At 41.3% G+C, this 19,461-nt stretch overlaps 1 protein-coding gene across 6 annotated transcripts in view; it reads right to left on the reverse strand.

Moving 5' to 3' along the window:
- Window positions 1-226: 226 nt before the first annotated feature.
- ESR1 (estrogen receptor 1) overlaps window positions 227-19,461 on the reverse strand; it is a 301,848-nt gene continuing 282,613 nt past the window's right edge. For all 6 annotated transcript variants that reach the window (XM_014520478.2, XM_025205609.1, XM_025205612.1 and 3 more), the window contains 2 exons: window positions 4,109-4,292; window positions 227-2,784 (listed from right to left, as the gene is read on the reverse strand). In XM_014520478.2, coding sequence (XP_014375964.2) covers window positions 2,556-2,784; window positions 4,109-4,292 — 413 coding nt within the window. In that variant the 3' untranslated portion in view covers window positions 227-2,555. The remainder of the gene's footprint in view (window positions 2,785-4,108; window positions 4,293-19,461) is intronic.

The raw sequence follows: 19,461 nt of genomic DNA on the forward strand, positions 1-19,461 counted from the left end.
GCCTCAGGCACAAATGATTGCATACATGATAAAGTACCTCAAAACTCTCAATAAAAGAAAATACTTTTGTTTTGTGTATCATAGACTCCATTAACTGGGTTAACAGAACAGGTACATTCAATTGTCTGATATGTGAACTATGCATATATATATATATATATATATATATATATATATATATATATATAGGTATAATTATATTTTTATTACATTATTTAAGGTGCTTTTTTAAAGAAAAATTTTATGAACAAATTAACGATACAGAGCACTGAAAACTGCCCCAAGCTAATGTATGTGGTATTTGGTATATTCAACATTTTTTTCCTTTGGATTCCAACAACTTTTTGGTTACAAGATACATTTAGAACTAAATAAGTTACCTCATTGTAAGGGTCAAGGTTAAAAAAAAAAATCCCAAATACTGTTGTGTACCTACTTTTTAACTTATTTTTAATATTCGGGGCCATGTTTTGATGTACTTCCTAATTTGTTTCCACTCCAAAATTCACACATATGTCATAGGGACATTCAGTTGCTGACCATGGGATATAATGCTCTACACTCGGGTCTCTCTTTATGCAAATTTGTTTTGTGTGAATTCGCTTATATGTGATGACCTTATTTATAAAGGAAATTTGTTTTCTGTGAGAAAAAGTCAATCTTATGTGAAGAGGCATGCAACGGGGCTACGCAGTGATGTGAATAAAGTAGAGGTGCACTAATACATCAGATCAGTACTGATATAAAGAAAATTGCCACTGCTTTCACTGCACATACTGAAAGACAAATGACCATGTTCAGAATTTTAAAAAAAGCTAAGGCCACTGGAAATTAAGCTAATTCTGTAGCAACAGGATTGTTATGTTAAGATTAGATTAAATTATTCACAAATTTAGAGCACAGCTTTCACTCGGACAACTTCTTAGTAATTTTTAGAAATAAAGTTAATGTAGGTAGAGGTAACTTGCAACTAAACTTTGTGCTCAGATATATCTGTGCAATTCCCATCAGAGTCAACATTGCACTTGTCTGAGGATAGAATTAAGACTTTGGCTTGCAGCACAAAGATGTACCATGCCTTGAGATCTCCATGCTTCTCTGAGTTGTTTCTCGCTGTCCCCGGACTTCTGCTCATGTTCCAGTGTGGACCATTGTGGCCACTCTTCTGTGTTGCAGTATTTGCGTCCCTTGCCCTTAAGAATGAAATAGACTGCAATAAATAGAACTACAAAACGGATGGAAATCTGAATTGTAATGGCACTCAGTGTCAGTAGCCTGAAGGTATACCTTCCTTTATATTACTCACCCTTCACAAGTAGTTGCAATTCCTAGTAGTGTCAGTAAGAATAATGTGCATTTTTTTGGAGAACTGATTAGATTCAGACTATCCCTTATTTATACTAAAAGGCAGTTGTAGACAAGGAAAGGGACTATTTTCCCTCATGAAATATGTATGTTACCATAGCGCCCCAAATATGATTCAGTTTCTGTGCACCTTTCACGTGGCACAAGTGAGCTAAAGTTTAGCTGTAATTGTCATCTAAGAATACCCCAGTAAGGCTTGAGGAGAAGGGAAGGGTACACTTCTCAGCTTGTATGTAACCTACAGACCTGGACTCTATTTTAGCATAGCTTTTCCATGGCACAGCGGGCTTATTGGTGGGAGTGATGGGAGGGAGGACAGTTCTGGTACACTAGCATGCTGGTACATCATTTTATTTTCACTTAGCTAACTGTCATCAAAACACTGTGTACGGAGGAGTCTAACCATGCTTTTTCAGATGCAGAATTTTAGGCTTGAAGTGACCATTATGTTAATCTAGTCTGACACAAGGGCAGTTGACTACAGCATCTGTGTTTCCCAGGTGGTTTTTCAACTAAGTACTACTGAGGCTCAGAATTATTTAGCTTATGAGATCAGAGAAGATCAAGTGCACTCAGTGCAGTATGGCCATAGGGGAGGATAAATATACCTGGCTGGACAGTCAATGTCATGCAGAAGGGGGAAACATCTGCTTGTCAGCCAATAAAATAAATCCAAAAAATAATTCTACATCCAGAAAAATTCTCTTTGTTACTTTAAGAATAGGAGAGGCTGGAGTCTACCAAGACCTGAGCTGTTTAACAAGGCAGTCTCTAGCGTTGAGGTTTCCCTATAAGCTCACTGTGGAGCCAATAGACCTTTTAATGTAAACACCTCTGCTAGTCAAACCCAGCTGGTGCTTTTGCCCAAATGGTTTCCAAGCAAAGGGTCAAGAAAGCCTGAAATGTTGGGTTGATATCAGCAAAGGCTACAGAAATCCTCATCTCAGTGTCTGCACAGGGTTAATAGGGGCAATTCCAAATTTCAGAGTTAAGTTATCTTTGCAATCCATGCTGGCTATCCATAACAATGAATTTTAGCTTGTGATCAATGAACACTTGGATTGGAAATCACTGGTGATTAATGCCTACTGGAGTGTTTACACATGGCAATTTAGCTAAAGTGATGCATGAAGTAGGTAGTATGCTGTTGGGATCCTCAGAACATGGCAGGTTTTTTGACATATGGACTCTCATATTGTGTTTTGCAAATTCTCATCTTCCCTGTTGTTTATGTAAAACGACTGCAAGGAATGCGATGAAGCTGATGCAGTTGTCAGCCGAGTCTCCTCTTCTACTTGGGCAGCATTTCTAGCTGCTGGGGCATGCAGTCGGTGAGCATCTAGCATCTCCAGCAACAGATCATAAAGAGGTACTACATTTTTGCACTTCATGTTGTACAGGTGCTCCATCCCTTTATTGCTGTGATTTAATGGAGAGAAAACACATAATGAAATTATACTGCACAATGTTTGGTGGTTGCCATTAAAAATTCACCATCTTACTATGTAATGATAACTCCATTATCACAGTTTCTCCCCTCGTTTTCTTAGGAAATAACAGCAGTAAACTTTGTTGGCTTATTAATTGGAAGCTCATATCCAGAGCCCTGACTACCTAATCACTGATTTTCAGGGAAAGAGTAATAACAAAATAATGCATGCAAATTTACAAATTCTTCAGAAAAAATGAAAAAGAGAGGAATCAATACACACACACACTAACTTTTCTCTGAAGGTCTAAAGCTGTTTTGGAGGAAAATCAAAGTTTTTTTCAATCCTGTCATAACATGGCACATACCACTATCTTAAGTGCCATTCTTTTGGAATTAAAGAAACTCAACCCCTTTCACCAAACAATGTCCTGAGCAACTTTAATAATAAATAGTATCTTCTTAGAATTGTCAGCTTTGTAACACTACAGCATGTAGGTAGATGAGTGCAACTTCACAAGCACCGAGTAATTTAACTGATAATGATTTATATATTTGTTGCTTAGACAAAAAGCAACTGGAATTCTTCACAGATTTCACCTTGTTTATTATTAAAACTTCTATATGTACAGTTGAGGTAGAGTACAGGACTGGAACTCAGGAGACCTGGGGCAAAATTCAACTTCCCTTTTCACATCTAAGTGACAGTTTTCTAGTAGTCTCTCTGGCCATTTTGGGGCCCCACTCTACACTTTGGTCTTATAAACCTGTTCACATATACTCTACACGTGCACAAGGAGTGCACTTGAGCATGACTCAAACACTCCCATTTAGACATGCAAAAGGAAATAGGATTCCATCCCTGGTCTCTAAGTCCTTGGTGTGCTACTAGTCTGCATGCCATTTTATAACACTGTGCCTCAGTTTCCTCCTCTACAAAATGGGAATGATGTCACTGACCATCTTAGCAAAAGTACTCTGCACTCTACTGATGGAGAGTACTATAAGAGAGGCCAGTAAATATTTTTAACCCTTATCTTGATAAAGCCTGCTCACACAACACCACTTTGCACCTCTTACAAATTGCTATTACCTGCCTTTATGCACAGAAGGTTTAGGCACCAATCCATATCACAGGCCAGACCATGATAAGCACACCCTGCTCTACAAGTACTCCCACTGAGGAGAGCTCCATGGAGGAGAGCCCATTCATAGAGTAACATAATGTTCAACATAAGTGTAAACCTTGCTTGCACACTAGCTACTGCTGACTAGTACAGTGCAGGAAAGCAAAATGTGTATTAGCACTCTTACCTCATGTGCCTGATGTGTGAAAGGATGAGGAGAAGCTGAGCCAGTCGCCTGTGTTGCTGCTGCAGAGAAAGACCTGACTTGGCCATTAAGTGAATCAGAGTATCTGTAATTTTGTCCAGAACACGATGAATGTAGTCCTTTTCTTCCAGAGATTTCAAGGTGCTGGAAAGAAAGGTATATACACCTGGAGAACAAGGAAAAAAAGAACAACAGCAGAAGAATACATCAGACTGCAAATCAAATATAGTGCTCTGAGGGATGTCAAGAGCCCAGACCCCTCTGTGAAATGGCTGTCTTCTGGTAACAGGACAGTGACTGCAATGCTAGGGCCCATTTTTGAGCTCAGGGTGGATTTTGAACCAGACAGGGAAAAATGATACCATCTTTAGTTAAGTAAATAATAAAAAGATGCAAGTTACACCTGCTGGGAATTTCCACCACGGACAAATACCCTGCAGATTACCAAGTGCAAGTCCCTACAGATCTTACTGTCCTCCAAAAAATACCTCAGTAGCTGACACACGCAGATACATAGTGAGCTCTGAAGTATTTTTGAAGGTATTTTTGACCAAAGAGGAAAACTGAAAACCCTTCTGGGAGAATGTCCTACCACCAATTTGAGCACTTCCATAACCTGAAGTTGTAGAAGTATCTTACAGGAAGAAAGTTGGTCTTCTAACTGTGGAGGTCTAAATCCATTTAGGACTTTAGAGGTTAAACCCAATACTTTAAATTCCAAGTGGAAAGCAATGAACAAGTGCAAATCATGAAGCATCAGTGTTAGGTTGCTACCAAGAAATGCTCCTAAGAAAGACTCCAGGATACTGCCACTGATTGCATGATGGCAGCTGGGGATCCAGCATGACCCCTGAGACTGCAAACATGGATATAAAGAATGAGTTACAATGCTGTTTTGCTTTGTTTTTTCTGTGCATGGTCCCCTGCCTAGGAGAGAGGGAGGGAGGGGGCAGGGAGCAGGGGCTGAAAGGAGGAAACTCTTTGCCACCATCACTATACCTGGCTGAGCCCAGCTCCTAACGCAGCTGCTCCCTATTGCCCCTTGCTGGAGAGGGGCAGAAGCAGCTCTGCTCCCTGCGCCCCCCCCCCCCCCCCCAGAACAGCTGGAAACAATGGCAGCAGTGTCAGAGGGGGGTGGGTCAGCCTGTTTTACACCTGCTCCCTGCCTGGTGTCCTGCGGTCCCATACCAAGCGGACAGCTCCAGCCATGTCTCACCCCCATGGTCCCCTTGCTCTGAGGGGCAGTGTGCTACAGCCCCCTTTAGTAAATCCTGGATCTACCCATGCCTACAGGGTTTGATCCAGATAGTCTCAGATAGTACCTGCCTGATCATCAAGCAATTCACAGCATTTGAGCAGAGAAGTAGGGAGTTAGTGGCCATGCCTGCCTCTACTTTAATATGTCAATGATTAGAGCACTGATCCAGGATGTGCAAGAGCAAAGTTCAGCTCACGTTAGACACAAAGGGGATCCGAACTTGCATCTTCCATCTGCCATTTGAAACCCCTCATCCCAAGCTGTAGGGTTGTCTGGGGTGAGGTTTTCTCAAATAAAGCTGTTCCTGTTTGCAAGGAATATTAAATCTTCATGGGCCACTAGTGGAAGTAGGGTGGGATGAGCAGGGCACCAGCTTTGTGCACTGATCTAGAATGATGATCCCTGGTGCCTATGCCAAGAGCAGGGCAAGGCATGGCACATGGCTCAGCAAGCTGACTTTTGTAGCTCTAATACTATTTTTTCAAGTGTTGTAAACAGCCAGCCTGGAGCTTGGCAACATGCCTCAAAGTTAGGTTCAGCAATGCCATGCAAACTAAGTTCTGTTGGGATTTTCTGGAGCCAGCCCTAAGTGCCTAAGTTGCTTTTGTAATTTTTACCTTCAGACAATATGGTGACAGGATGCGTGGTGCTCAACTGTGGTACCACAAGATCCTTTCAGGGGTGTTACAGCACTCAGGAGCACATGATCCTACCACCGCCCTTTCTAATTGTACCTTTCATGCTCATCCTGGAACCAGATTCACAAAGCAGGTAGAACTGTCCCATGCAATGCTGTTGCCAAGAAGAGCATTTCAGGCACCGGACTGGGAAGGACTGCAGGAAGAACATGTGCTCCTGCCTGCTTTAGGCTTATCTGACTGTGCCCAAGAGACATGGGGCAGTTCCACCTGGCTGTGGTAGCAGCAGCAAAACCCCAGTGGAGAATCATTGAGGTAGGCTGAGGCAGCACAAGAGTGGTTCTCAGTTAGGGGGCCACCAAGTTCAAAAAAGTTATGGAGGACTTCTTGAATCTAAAAAGGTTGAGAAACAAGTGATTCTGGCTAGAATGTAGGAGTCCTTCACACTGCATCCAGAATAAAAGAGTAAGCCATGAGGAAGTGATGCTGCCTGTGAAATTGCAGACACCCATAAAGTAAACCTGTAAAAGATATCATCTAGCTATATAGAAAAAGGCAGCACCACGGTGAGACATGCAACCCATGCTTCATAGGTGCTAGTACTGACACTGGCAGTAATTTAGCCGTGTTGTTTGGCTGTTGTATACATGAAAATAAGTTGTGCCTCCTAAAATCGCTTGCTGTTTTGCACTGTGTTGATACATCTTGAAATGACAAAATGAGCTTGAGCTTCTAGCCCACTTCCTCCTTTTCAGGGAGAGGTGTCAAATGTAGGGCCCATGAGCCAGATCCAGCACACAGAGCTCTGTGATCTGGCCTGTGGGGCTTGTAGAGGGGCCAGCAGTTGGCAGCAGGGGGGGCGGCTTGCCACTGAAATTCAGAGGATGGGACTCCACTGGGGATGTGTGCTTCACACTGCTCATAAATGCCAGGATGTGAGCTTTCACAAACAATCCCCACTACAAACCAGCACTTTCAGCTTACTATTGTTTCCAGTTTGGATTTAAATTAGCCCAGTAGCAGTGAACATTAAGCAATGCAGCAGTGAGGACACCAACAAGAGAAACAAGCAGAGAGGCCCAATCTGTAGATCTCAGCCACTCCAGATATAAATCTATGTAGAAGATTAATTTACTCTAGCTATGACAATACCACCATGTTCTATATTGGCCGTTACCGAGTAAGTGTATAATCTGATTGATGCTCCTCCTCTCTCTCCACTTCAACTGTCTTGCCCCCTTCTTTTTCCATCACAGCTAATAATTCTTTTGCTAACACTGTGAGGCAGTGGTTATAGTTTCTCTCTGTTCTTGGAGATACCCGAACCACTTGCAGACACTGTCAGAAATAATCACATACGTAATTATCATAATTATATTTAATTGACATCACAACTCTATCCTACTTAACAAGGAGAACACTAACGCAAAGTGTGCCCTTGAAAGGGGCCCAGCCTCAGCACTTCCTTTTGTTGGGTTGCCTACACTAGAGCACTGAGCAGGGGCAACCTTTTTGGCAGGTGTGCCACAAATTAGCTCCACACACTCCCCAAGTACCACTCTGATCCTCTTCCCTTCCCAATATGCTGATCTGCTCTCTGCTCCTTCCCCTATTTGACACGGTGCTGCCTGTCTCCTCCCTGATCTATCCCATGCCACACACAGAGGCTGCCACTTGTGGCACTTGTGCCCCAGGTTGGCCACACCTGAACTAGACTATTGCTATGTCTTTTCCTGATTGATTAACTCTATTGAAGGCAGCAGCCTTGAACTTTTCCCATACAAATGACTTTTACCCCTCCCTGTGCATCCCAAACTGACAGTACCTGGGTTTATGGCTTAGAAGTTTATAGGTGGGCATATTTCTTAGTTTTCATTGACAGGACTTGATCCACTAGAGAGAGTTTGTTCTCATAATATAGTGCAGTGCTCCAGAGCCACTCACTTTAGCTGGAGCATACCTTATTTGGAGCATACCACATGCCATCAAGCCTTCCCAATTTAATAGCTCTAAAATCTACAAAAGGAAGAAGTCATCAGCCAACAGCAACCAGGTTCTTATATGGCTCTAACATAGAAGACATTAAAAAGCTTTAGAAAAACTGAAAGCAAATGCTCAGAGAAACTTTAGCAGGCTTAAAGTACGTGTCACTCTGTAGTAATCCTCAAAAGAAAAATGGCTGCTTTTTATTGCCCTGGCCTAAGTTGTGTCTCACTAAGCAGGCATTTCCAGAAACACAGAGAAAAAGGGCAGGTGCCTCAGGAAAGCTGACTCAAGGAGCTGACACCTGACAGCCTTGGCACTCTCTCCAAGCTCCTAAGTAGAAATAAAATCTAGAATTAAGCAGGTAGCCTCAAAGCTATGTATTACTGTTCTATACAGTACTCCTATACAGTACTTGATATGTTCTATCAAGAACTTCTATACAGTATCTTGAATAGCATAGTAGAAAAAACATAAGGGGTGCATCTACACATGCACATTTATTACAGAGTAACTGAAATTCCTGCACAGTACAGGTGCACATTTACACATGCACACCTGTACTGTGCAGTAAATACGGTGACTTACACCGACTTGAGCATAAATTTGATACCTGCATCATGCAGGTATCAAATTTACAACCAATTAATTATTGCACAGTAATAGACTGACTTGGAACTAACTTTAGTCTAGTTCTAGTTTAGTTTAATACAGTTAGACTAACTTTAATCTAACTTTAGTCCCAAGTCAGTCCACACACAGCATTAAAGCACTTAAATGCCTGCACGCGTAGATGCCAGCCTATTCCCGCTGACTGCCTAGTAACTTACTGCACAGTAAATTTAAGCCAGTGTAAATGCACATGTAGGCATGCCCAAGGAAAAGCACAACTGCTACAAACAAGGTAAAGTTTACTTATCTGTGCCAAGAAGGAAAAACTGTACTTGGACTGGATTTTTGAGTGGGGTACCTTACCATGTATACTGCTGGCAAATGGGATTAATCATAGAGGGGAAATCCACTTTACCTATTCTAGTACAAAGAGTATTATCACACAACAGAAATAGTAAAGTGGAATAGTATTTAAGCATTTGTACATTTTTAAGTTCGGCCTTACAGCACAATGATTACTACCTCCTGGATGGTGGTTTCATCTATAACAAAGCAAGGTGATTTCTGAGAATGGATTAATGAAAGAGGACAAGTAAGAATCACAGTATCAGTGGAAGAGACAAACAAAGGATGATGATGTCCCCATGGAACTATCCATAAAGTAGTTTCAGGCTGTATAATTCTGTCCCTTAAGCGTGTGTGGAACTAACTCATTCTTTCCGTTTGTGTAGGCAAAAAGATTAACTGCCTTGGCAAATTAACTCCATGAGCAAAACAGTTAACTACATTCTCTATTATGACCAAAATTACATACACCTTGATGCCCAGAAAAAGGAGAGCCTCCACTTTGCCTTGTAGTGCTCATCATTATATCAGCAGCAAAGGTCTGGCATCATGCCGCCCCCATTGTATTTCTGATCTTTGTTCTCCTTGACCCTGATGTTAAGGAACAGCCCTTGAAGTAATCTACTGCTGAACTAAATCTGTTTTATAAAAATAGAGACTTGTTTTGTAATTGAAAGGTTTATTTCATTTTCTGCTGCTTTGGAGGGACAGATCCTGTTTTGCTATTGAAACAGCAGCCCTGTCCTTGCTTTAAGAGACAAGCTGTCGCCTTGGTATCTCGAAAAAAATCCACAAATGGTGTCAACGTAATGTAGTTGGTTGCAAAAACACAGTTGTCCCCCTACCCTGCGGGAAAGTGAAAGTGACTGTAAAAATAACTCAGTTTCACTGACTGATTAAGGTCTTGGGAAAAGCAGCAGCAATGAAGAAGAGTGTAAAGAGAGACACTTGGCAGCTGATGATAGAAGTGTGGAATTAGCTATATAGATGGCAAAAGATCTCAAACCTATTTTGTGGCATACATATTGAAGAAAGAAGAAAGTCCGAAAGGAAATAAGATTTGAAACTGATTTTTAAATATGTAACATTTGATATGGCTAAGCCAAAAGTTGTTGCAGACACTTTTACTAAAGTTCTCTTGAGCGCAATTGTGTGAATTCCATGTGCATATAAGTTATAGGACAGATTCCAAGTTCTTTAAAGATTTCTGTGTGCACTTTTGTGCTGCTTTTGCTGTAAAATATTTGTATTTTCTTTTAAATATACCATGTCTGTATATGTATGTACGTGTCAGATGTAACAATAAGATAAGAAAACGTTATGCAGTTTGCAAAATCAAGTATTCAAAAATTAGGAAATACCAAAATTACAGTTGTTTAAGAAATCTTAATTTGTCCCCCGCTATATGCCTTAAGTCAAGATATGGTCTTTTAATTGCATGATCAGAAAACAATATTTTTCCAAGGGATCCTGGGAATTCTTAGGGAATGAGAGGGAATGAGACAGCTGTCCAATATTTCTTTTTATTCTCCTTCAGGCCCAAGCATTATTTATGGCACACCATCTGCACTGAGTGCTGATTTAGTAATTTCCTTTACTATTATGCTTTTCACAGTAATTTTGAAGTACCTGACAAACATGAAGAAATTTATCTTCACAACATTTCTATCAAAGAGGCAATTTGTATGAACTGAGGCCTGAGGCACAGAACAAGTAAGGCCAAAAATGTGCTATTTCCATTTATTTTGAGTGAACTCAATGATTGAGCAGCCAGCTTTAGACACTGAGGGCATTTATACACATACCTTTTCATGCTGCAATGCACCGGAGATCCAGCACACGCGAGCTGATCTGCCTGGCACTGCATTGCTTGCATTTGTATAAATGGTCAAATGCTCGTCAGCGCTGGGAAAATGGCAGTAGTGCACTTTTGAACTAAAACACCTTTAATGTGTTTTAGTTCAAAAGTGTGCAGCCGACATTTTTTCAGAGCTGACGTGCATTTCGCCATTTATACAAATGCATGTGACACAGTGCCAGGCACTTTCAAAATGCCCTGAGGGCCTGATTTTTGGAGTACTTAGTACTTTTATAGCATTTTGTGTGTCCCCAGCACTTGATACACATTACCTAATTAAGACTCACAACACCCTTCTGAGATAAATGGCTAAAATATTTCATGTTATCAATAGTGAAACTGAAGTTAAAAAGCAAAGGTCTAAATCCAAAGGTGGTGGCAGCTAGAAAAGGCTAGAAAAGGTGCCCTAAACATAGCCTGTCTACCTTCCAAACTGGATAACTGTGTCCAGTGGGATCACCTTTACTGCAATCAAAATCAATGAAGACACTATCAATTTAAGGACCTGTAACACCAGGACCCTCATGGACATTCCTATTAGTGAACTCCCAGAGCACCCCACCACAGTCGTGGCTTAAGAACTTAGGTGTCACAACATTGACATCACTGCACTGAGACCCAGGGAGTAGGAGATGGGAAGCTCAAAGAATATGGAGGTGGCTATACCTTCTTCAGGGAGGATAAATAGGTAGGAGAACTCCAGCTTCATGGAGTTATTCTGACATCTAGAATAAACTCACAAACCAACTGAATGAGTTCCCTACAGGGATTAATGAGGGCCTCATGACTCTCTGTCTTAAATTGGCAGGGAGCCAATATACCACTGTCATTAGTGCATATACCCAGACTTTTGACACCACCAGTGAACCAAGGAGGAATTCTATGCCAACCTTGACCAAGTCCTTTCTGATGTTCCAGAGGGAGACAGACTTATTCTTCTGTGATTTCAATGCCAGAGTCAGAAGAAACTTGAACTTCTGGAACAGAACCATTGGTGAGAAAGGAGCAGGAAAGGTCAATTCCAACCCCATCCTCCTTTTGACTAAATGCATGGAACATGGACTCGCCAGGTGCCTATACGCATGCAGTAACACTGCTCTGATGTGCTGTAATTACAGTGCTTTGGAGCAGACTCAATTAATCAAGTCTGCTAGAGTGTAGTAATTCCCATGCTCCCACAGACTCCATCATCATATGTATCAGTATCCCTATTGAATGAGCGGTAGTTGAAGCACCCCCACCACCACTTTTTCAGCATAGGGACTCTGATATACATGACACTCTGGGTGCTTTAATTAGAGTGGCTCTCCTCTCATTAAAACACTCCCTCCCCGCCCACATCTGGAGCACATGTATAAACACCCACCATCACCAACACCCTGTTCCTCCATAAAAATAGAAGACATGACGGAAACATAAACAATCTAAGCAGTGGCACCTGATTCACTACATCATTCTTTGTGCTCAAGATCTCAAAGATGTTCTCATCACCCGAGCTATGCTAGAAGCTGAGGATTTCTGGATCAATCACTGACTCATCTACTTGATTATGTCACTCGAACTAGCTCCCAAATGACAACTACAGCAGAAGCAATGCTGACAGAAGATCAACACTGAAGGACTCAAGGACCCAATCAAGCCTCAGCAAAAAACTGGCAAATTCCAAACAACAACAATGGGAGAATGTCAGCAGCGCTTGGGGTGTCTTCAAGTTCACTGTCATCAGACCTGCAAAGAGAAACTTGGTTTCTCTACAAGGAAACATCAAGACTGGTTTGATGAGAATGACCAAGAGATCCAAGAGTTGATCAACTACAAGCGTAAGGCCTTTTATGCCTGGCAGAATGACATCAACTCCAAGCAAAAGAAACTGAATATCCAACAAGCCGAGGCAGAAGTCCAAAGAAGGACCCACAATATGAAGAACAGATAGTGGTAGGACAAGGTGAAGGAGATTCAACATCTCACTGACATCATAATATGCATGTTTTTTTCAATGTTACCAAAGTCATATACAGTCCAAGCATTCAGGGACCAACCCCCTTGAGACCTAAGAATGGAGAATGGAGAAGACCTAATCTAGGAAAGGGGAGCCATCACTGCCCACTGAAAGAAGCATTTTGAAGAGAACTTCTCAACTGAGGCTCTGTTGATATTGTTGATGAGATTTTTCTCACCTCCATCCCACAACACTTAGTCAGAAATGATCTTGGAGTCCCTCCAACCCTTCACAAGGTGCAGAAAGCCAACATACAGATGAAGAATGACAAGGCAGCTGAAGCTGATGGAATCACTGCTGAAACGGGGGAGAGGATTTCACATTACAACTCCATTCCCTCATTTTAAGGATTTGGAATGATGAGGAAATTCCAGATGATGGGATTTGCTGGGATTGTGGTAATCTTTAAGAAAGTAGACAAATCCAGCTGTGGAAATTATAGAGGGATTGTCTTGCTGACCACCACAGGACAGATCATTGCAAGAACCCTCCTGAACCGTCTCCTTTCACTTGCTGAAAAGTTCCTCCTAGAATCTTAGTGTGAGTTTAGGGCATCAAGAAGCACAACTGACATGATCTTCACAGCTTGTCAGCTACAGGAAAAATGCTGAGAACAACATAAACCTCTCTACATGACTGCCTTTGATCTCACAAAAGCCTTCAATTCTGTCAGCTGAGAAATGCTATAAGTATGGATGCTCACTGAAATTTGTCAACATTCTTTGCCTGTTCCATGACAATATGTGAGCAGTTGTTCTCAGTAATAGATCTATCACAGATCTCTTTGAGGTTAAGATGGGAGTTAAGCAAGGCTGCACCATCGCTTCAACATCCTTTTCAATATTCCTTACTGCTATGCTACATCTGACCATCAACAAGCTTCCAGTTCAAGTGCAGCTAAACTACGAAATGGATGATAAGCTGTTTTATCTCAGCTGACTCCAAGCCAAACCCAAAACCACCCTGACCTCAATCCAGTGTGCTGATGATGCTGTAGTGTGCTCACTTGGAAACAGACCTTCAGGCAATTCTCAACATCTTCAGACATATGGGACTGACACTTAACATTCAAAAAACAAAGGTCCTCCATCAACAAGTTCTTCATGAGCAGTCCCCAGCTCCAGTAATTCGTATTCATGGTGAGACTCTGGAGAATGTTGAGTATTCCCTGTACCTGGGAAGCCATCTCTTGCAGAAATCCAACATCAAATGCATGAAGAAATGAGTGTTCAAAGATTGCGGCATTAAGCAGTTATAACAAGCAGTTATGATCCCCACCGTACTGTATGGAGCTGAGATGTGGACGAGATACAGAAGATATCTCAAGTCATTGGAGAAGTACCATCAACGCTGCCTGTGTAAGATCCTTCAAATACAGTGGGAAGATAGATGCACTAATATTACTGTCCTCTCACAAGTATTGAGGCGATGATCATCTGATATCAACTTTGCTGGACAAGTTTTATGTGGTAAAATGGTAAGCGGGTTGTAGTCATATTTCCTCCTGGTTATGGTGTTCTGAACACCATAACCAGGAGGAAATATGACTACATCCTGCTTACCACCAAACAACTTCAAAGTAAACAGACTATTCCAACTTTTCTCAGAGCCTAATCTGTATATAAAATGAACTGTTCCAAATAAGAGATTTTACCACACCTTCAACTCTCCTATGAAATTTCATTTTTACCCAGGAGAACTTTTACAATCTGTTCCCCAGTGCCTGAAGAAGGGTGTCTGTGGCCAAAAGCTTGCAGTTAAAGAATTTTTTTTGCAAAAATCTAGTTGGTCGAATAAAAGATACTGCCTCTACCACAAGTCCTGATTGCTGTTAATGGGTAATGTGGCATCAAGCAACAGGGAACTAATTTGCAAGTGGCCTCCACTAACACCTGAAGAGATTCCTTGCTGTTTCTGGTGACAGGAGGGACATGAGAGAATGACAGTGCACTTGAAAGTCCTGAAAGAGAAAAGAGCTGGCACTGTTTTTTTCTGACAGAGACTGCTTGTGTCTGGGGGCAAAAGGAGTTTGCCAGGCATATTGCTGTGGACTAATAAAGGTTGTTTTGTTTTAAGAAGAGCTGCCTGCTTCACCGCATCTGGAACTTTGAGTGTACCCCATCCCCTGGAAAAGGTAAAGCCCATTTCCAGGAGATAAACCAGAAGGTTGCTCTTGAGGGGGTCATGGATAACCAGGGGTGTCAGGAACCAAAGAGATGGGTCTCAGCATCCAAGGAAGGGCTACAAAAGTTCTGTTGAATGGTGAATTATGTAAGAATATTTGTGCCTAATTGAGATGACCCAACCCACAACAGATAGTACTGTGCAAAGAAATCAAATGGACTTAAATTAAGAAACTGAAGGAGTTAATTAAGGAGGTCGCAGTTCTGAGGTATTATGATAGGAAGTACACCACTAAGTTGCCCAGAGACATCTTCAAGGAGGATACTGGCACTGTCTATAAAAGATTCTGGTTGAAACTAGAGACAATGGCTTATTTAACATGGGTGCTAACAAAAACTGAACGCGCTCGAATAAGAAAGCAGGCTTTGGCTGTAGTCTATGGGCCTAAGAAGTTTCACATCTTTAGTTATGGGAGGTCAGTGTAAGCTGAATCTAATCATAAAATAGTTATTGCTGTGCCAAAAGGGGCCTGGCAAATGTTCCTCCCTCCCCAAGAATTACAGAATCTAATTAGTAACACCAGCACCATCTGTTTGGTCTCAAACAAAATGTGGACTTTTATTGCCAGATTTACTGCTGAGAATGAGACCCTGAAGAAGAAAAGGAAGATTTTAGTACAGAATAGCCCACAGTGTTTATTTCAATCCCCTATTAACAGTTTTAAAAAGCTCTCAATAGTAGACAGATACTTGGTTAAATGGACCGGGATGGCAATTCCTGAAGTATATATAAAAATATGTTAAAAATAACTAGACTAACGAAACAACTCAGCTAAATGGAGATCATTTAAGGATTCAACACTCTAAAAGAAGGGATAGAAACATAGTACACTGTCTTCAAATGAAGAGTCACCCAAAGTCAGTGTTTTAGCATGTCACATACGCAAAAAATATGGACCAAGTCAATTAGGGAAACTCACAGGGGTTGGACTAGATGACTTCACTGTTTATCCCAGTGTGCCCTATTTTAATACAAATCTATATTCGTGGCACAGGAAGAATAGTCTTTAAACCAAGGTAGGCAAATACTTGTAATTTGCAAAATTATGTATTTTTCCTAAAACTATTATTCTTATTTCCCTGAGACAGCCTTACTAAAAGATTCCATAGCTAAAAAAACTGCTCAAGTACATCAAGCTAGATTCACTATGTATAAGGTACAGCTGACATAGTGATATCTGACAAGAAGCCACAGTTTCGTAGGTGTGAATTTAAGCAGTTTGTAGTGATGTAAAGGCTTAAACATGCCATTGCTAGCCTATATCCAGCCCCAATGGATTGACACAAATCTAGTCAAAATAAAAAAAAAAAAACTCCATCTAAAACGGTTGTGAAATCAGACTCTGATCCATATTTAGCTCTGTTAGATTACAGAGTGTCACCAATAAAGCATGAGTTGTCACCCGCTGACATTGGTTGAACAGAAAATTGAAAAACACAATTGCTAGACAGAACTGGAAACTGGTGTCTGACAGGAAATGTATAGCTACTGGCCATATGGAGACAGATAAAGTAAAAGAAAAAAAGTATCAGATATGACTGAAGTGCTGGAAGCCGCCACCTCAGATGGACAGAAACTGCAAAGGAACAAGCAACATCTTTTCCAGATTCCAGAAGGAAAGGATTTAAGGTATGTTGAATCAGATGTGTTATCAAAGAGGGGCTCAGAGACACAAAAATCACAGCAACTTGAGACAGATGAGTTCTCAGACAGTTCCATCAGAACTAACAGATTTACCTCTGCGTGGGGTGGCCATACTAGAGGACAGTCCGGTTGTCCTCTGTCCTCTATTGATATGAAACCCAACAACTTTATGTCCTCTGTTTTTCTCTTCATTCTGGTTTTCTGCTTCTCTGTCCTCTATTGATACGAAACCCAATGCTTTTATGTCCTCTATTTTTCTCTTCAAGAGCATTCTCTTCAAGAGAAAAATAGAGGACATAAAGGCATTGGGTTTCATATCAATAGAGGACAGAGAAGCAGAAAACCAGAATGTCCTCTATGATGGCCATTGCCTGACAATGATGTTCGTGTTGCAGCACAGACTTGCAGCTTTGCATAACTGTCTCCAGGGGGCACCCTGGAGACTCACTGGACATTTGTAAATTAGTAAAAATATTTAATACAAGTATCTGAAATTGTGCCATCTGTTTATGCTTGATAATTGATTACTGAACAACACATGTTCTACTTTCTTGCAACAAACAAGGTAGGAGGCCTACAAGCAATTGCATCATTCGCACTGTACCCTATGTGAGGTCTTGTGGAAAAATAGTATATAATTATGTACTAACAGTCTGTACCTTAATTCATGAAGACAAGGGGACCATATTATACTTGGCTTTGCAAGATGCCTTCTTCTAACCCAGTTTCCCCCTCCCCTCTTTCTGTATGCCATTTCCAGGGGAAGCCACCTCACTTCACCATTTGTACTTAAAAAAAATATTCCAGACCACTACCATTAATGGTCTATGGAGCAACTGCCTGAGAAGCTTGTTTAACACACTGAAACAGTAGGTTTTATAAGTATGTCCAATTTACTGAAAATATTCACGTTTGTTACGTTGCTATGAAAGAAAGTTTGGCCAAGTAGCAGAGAGCTGAGTCTGCTGCATTAGGAATCTGAATCATATTTCCATCTTGTGTAGCCTCTCAGTGGGGTATAAGACTTTGCTCAAAAAAAGGTTTGTGAAGACCACAAAATTAGCATGCACAGTTCTGAATCCAATGCACTTTTCTCTAGTTCAAAGGAAGAAGAGTATCTCTTTTATCTGTTTGCTGCCCAACTGCCTCTAAATATGGCACGCTGAAACAGAACAACTCATATACAGTTTTTGGCAACCAGATAAAAAGCAGCAGTAGTTAGCAAAACACAGATGGGAAATGGCAAATTTCAGCAACTCATAACTCAACAAAATATGCATGGGTCTACTCTGATTCCAGCCAACCCTTGATAAATCAAAGCCTGCTGCAGACCATGGAAGTGATAAAGTTCTTTTTAAAAAGATCTGAGATACTTTATATTTGGAAGTGCTAGTGTATCTCTTAACATTTAGTCCTGCTCCCAGTATAGCAGGAGAGAGCATACGTTTATATAATGGATATGCACACACATATACACACATACCCATGTTTATCTATACACACACATATATACAAGTCATTATATAAATGCTTGTGCATGTAGGCATGTATGTACCTACCACACATGTGGTCGTCTGAGATTAAGACCCTGAAAGTGGAAAAGAACCACAATAAAGTTTGCCAAACTGTAGAACCATGGGACAACATTCTTCTATTATGAATCTTTGGCAACTTTACTATATGATGCCTACCAGCCCCCTATCTCTAGCAGGAGATACTAATGCTCTAAGCTTCTGAGCAGCTTCAACAGCTATAATTGTTTAAAAAATCATTTCCTATCTCCAACTACACACAGATAATGCTGATAGGAGGTGTATTCCCTCCTGGACCAGGTTCAGGTTTAGACACATTTCACACGCCAATCTGACAAGAAAAGAGAGCTTCCAAATGGAGGTATATGCAGGTTGCCAAAGCAGCTGAAGTGCAGGCTTCTAGCCCTGCGAATATTTTTCTCCCTCTGAAGTCCACATAGCTATACTCATCAGCACTGAGAGAGTAATACTGTAGTGAAAACCCCAGTTTTTCTGGGGTTTTTTTATTTTAAAATGCATTCCTTCTCCCTCCCCAACCATTTCTGACTTGTTCTCTCCCTCCGTGTTCCCTATAGATAAGTATAAGTGAGCTAAGAGCTTCAGCATTTTATTTTGGTAGCAAGTTCTATTTGTTTTGTTTTTTCTCCTTCTTTATATTGTATAATTATTATGTTTATATTGATTTTTACTGTTCTATATTACTGTTTTATTGATACTATATGACTTAGGCCTGCATATCTAAGTTAGCTTAAGTCATGTGAAAGTTTCATTTTGTTTGTCAAGTCCCCATCTTGTCCCCATGCCCAGTTGTATAACCTATGACTCACACCTACTCCTCCTATGTAACTTGGTTCCTGAATGAATGGGGATGAATGAGGGTGCTTGAGAGACAATGGCAGTAGGTCTAAAAATAGCTCCCTCTGAATGACCAAACCATCAACACCAATACCTGGACCAATGACCCAGCCCTTGGAACCACCCTCAGCATTCAAGAAACAAAAGATGAGGCAACACACCATTGTGCCAAGGCTGCACATGCTAAGTAAGAACACCTGGAGCCCTCTGGAACAGGACTGACCTTGCCTGGACAGGCCCTCCCTGTAGGAGATCAGAGGTAGTCTGCCCCACAAAAGGGGTAGTGAAGACTGACTCCTTGGGACGCCCTCTCCATCTGGACCAGCACCATGCCACACCACCTATCCACCCAGAGGCCCTGCTGGCGACCCCCCTCTGGACAACACCTGCTGGACAAAGACCCCTTTCCAGCCTGGATAGGTAGCTA

This window comes from Alligator sinensis, unplaced genomic scaffold (genome assembly GCF_000455745.1).
Source record: "Alligator sinensis unplaced genomic scaffold, ASM45574v1 scaffold1177_1, whole genome shotgun sequence".
NCBI classification, from domain to species: domain Eukaryota; kingdom Metazoa; phylum Chordata; order Crocodylia; family Alligatoridae; genus Alligator; species Alligator sinensis.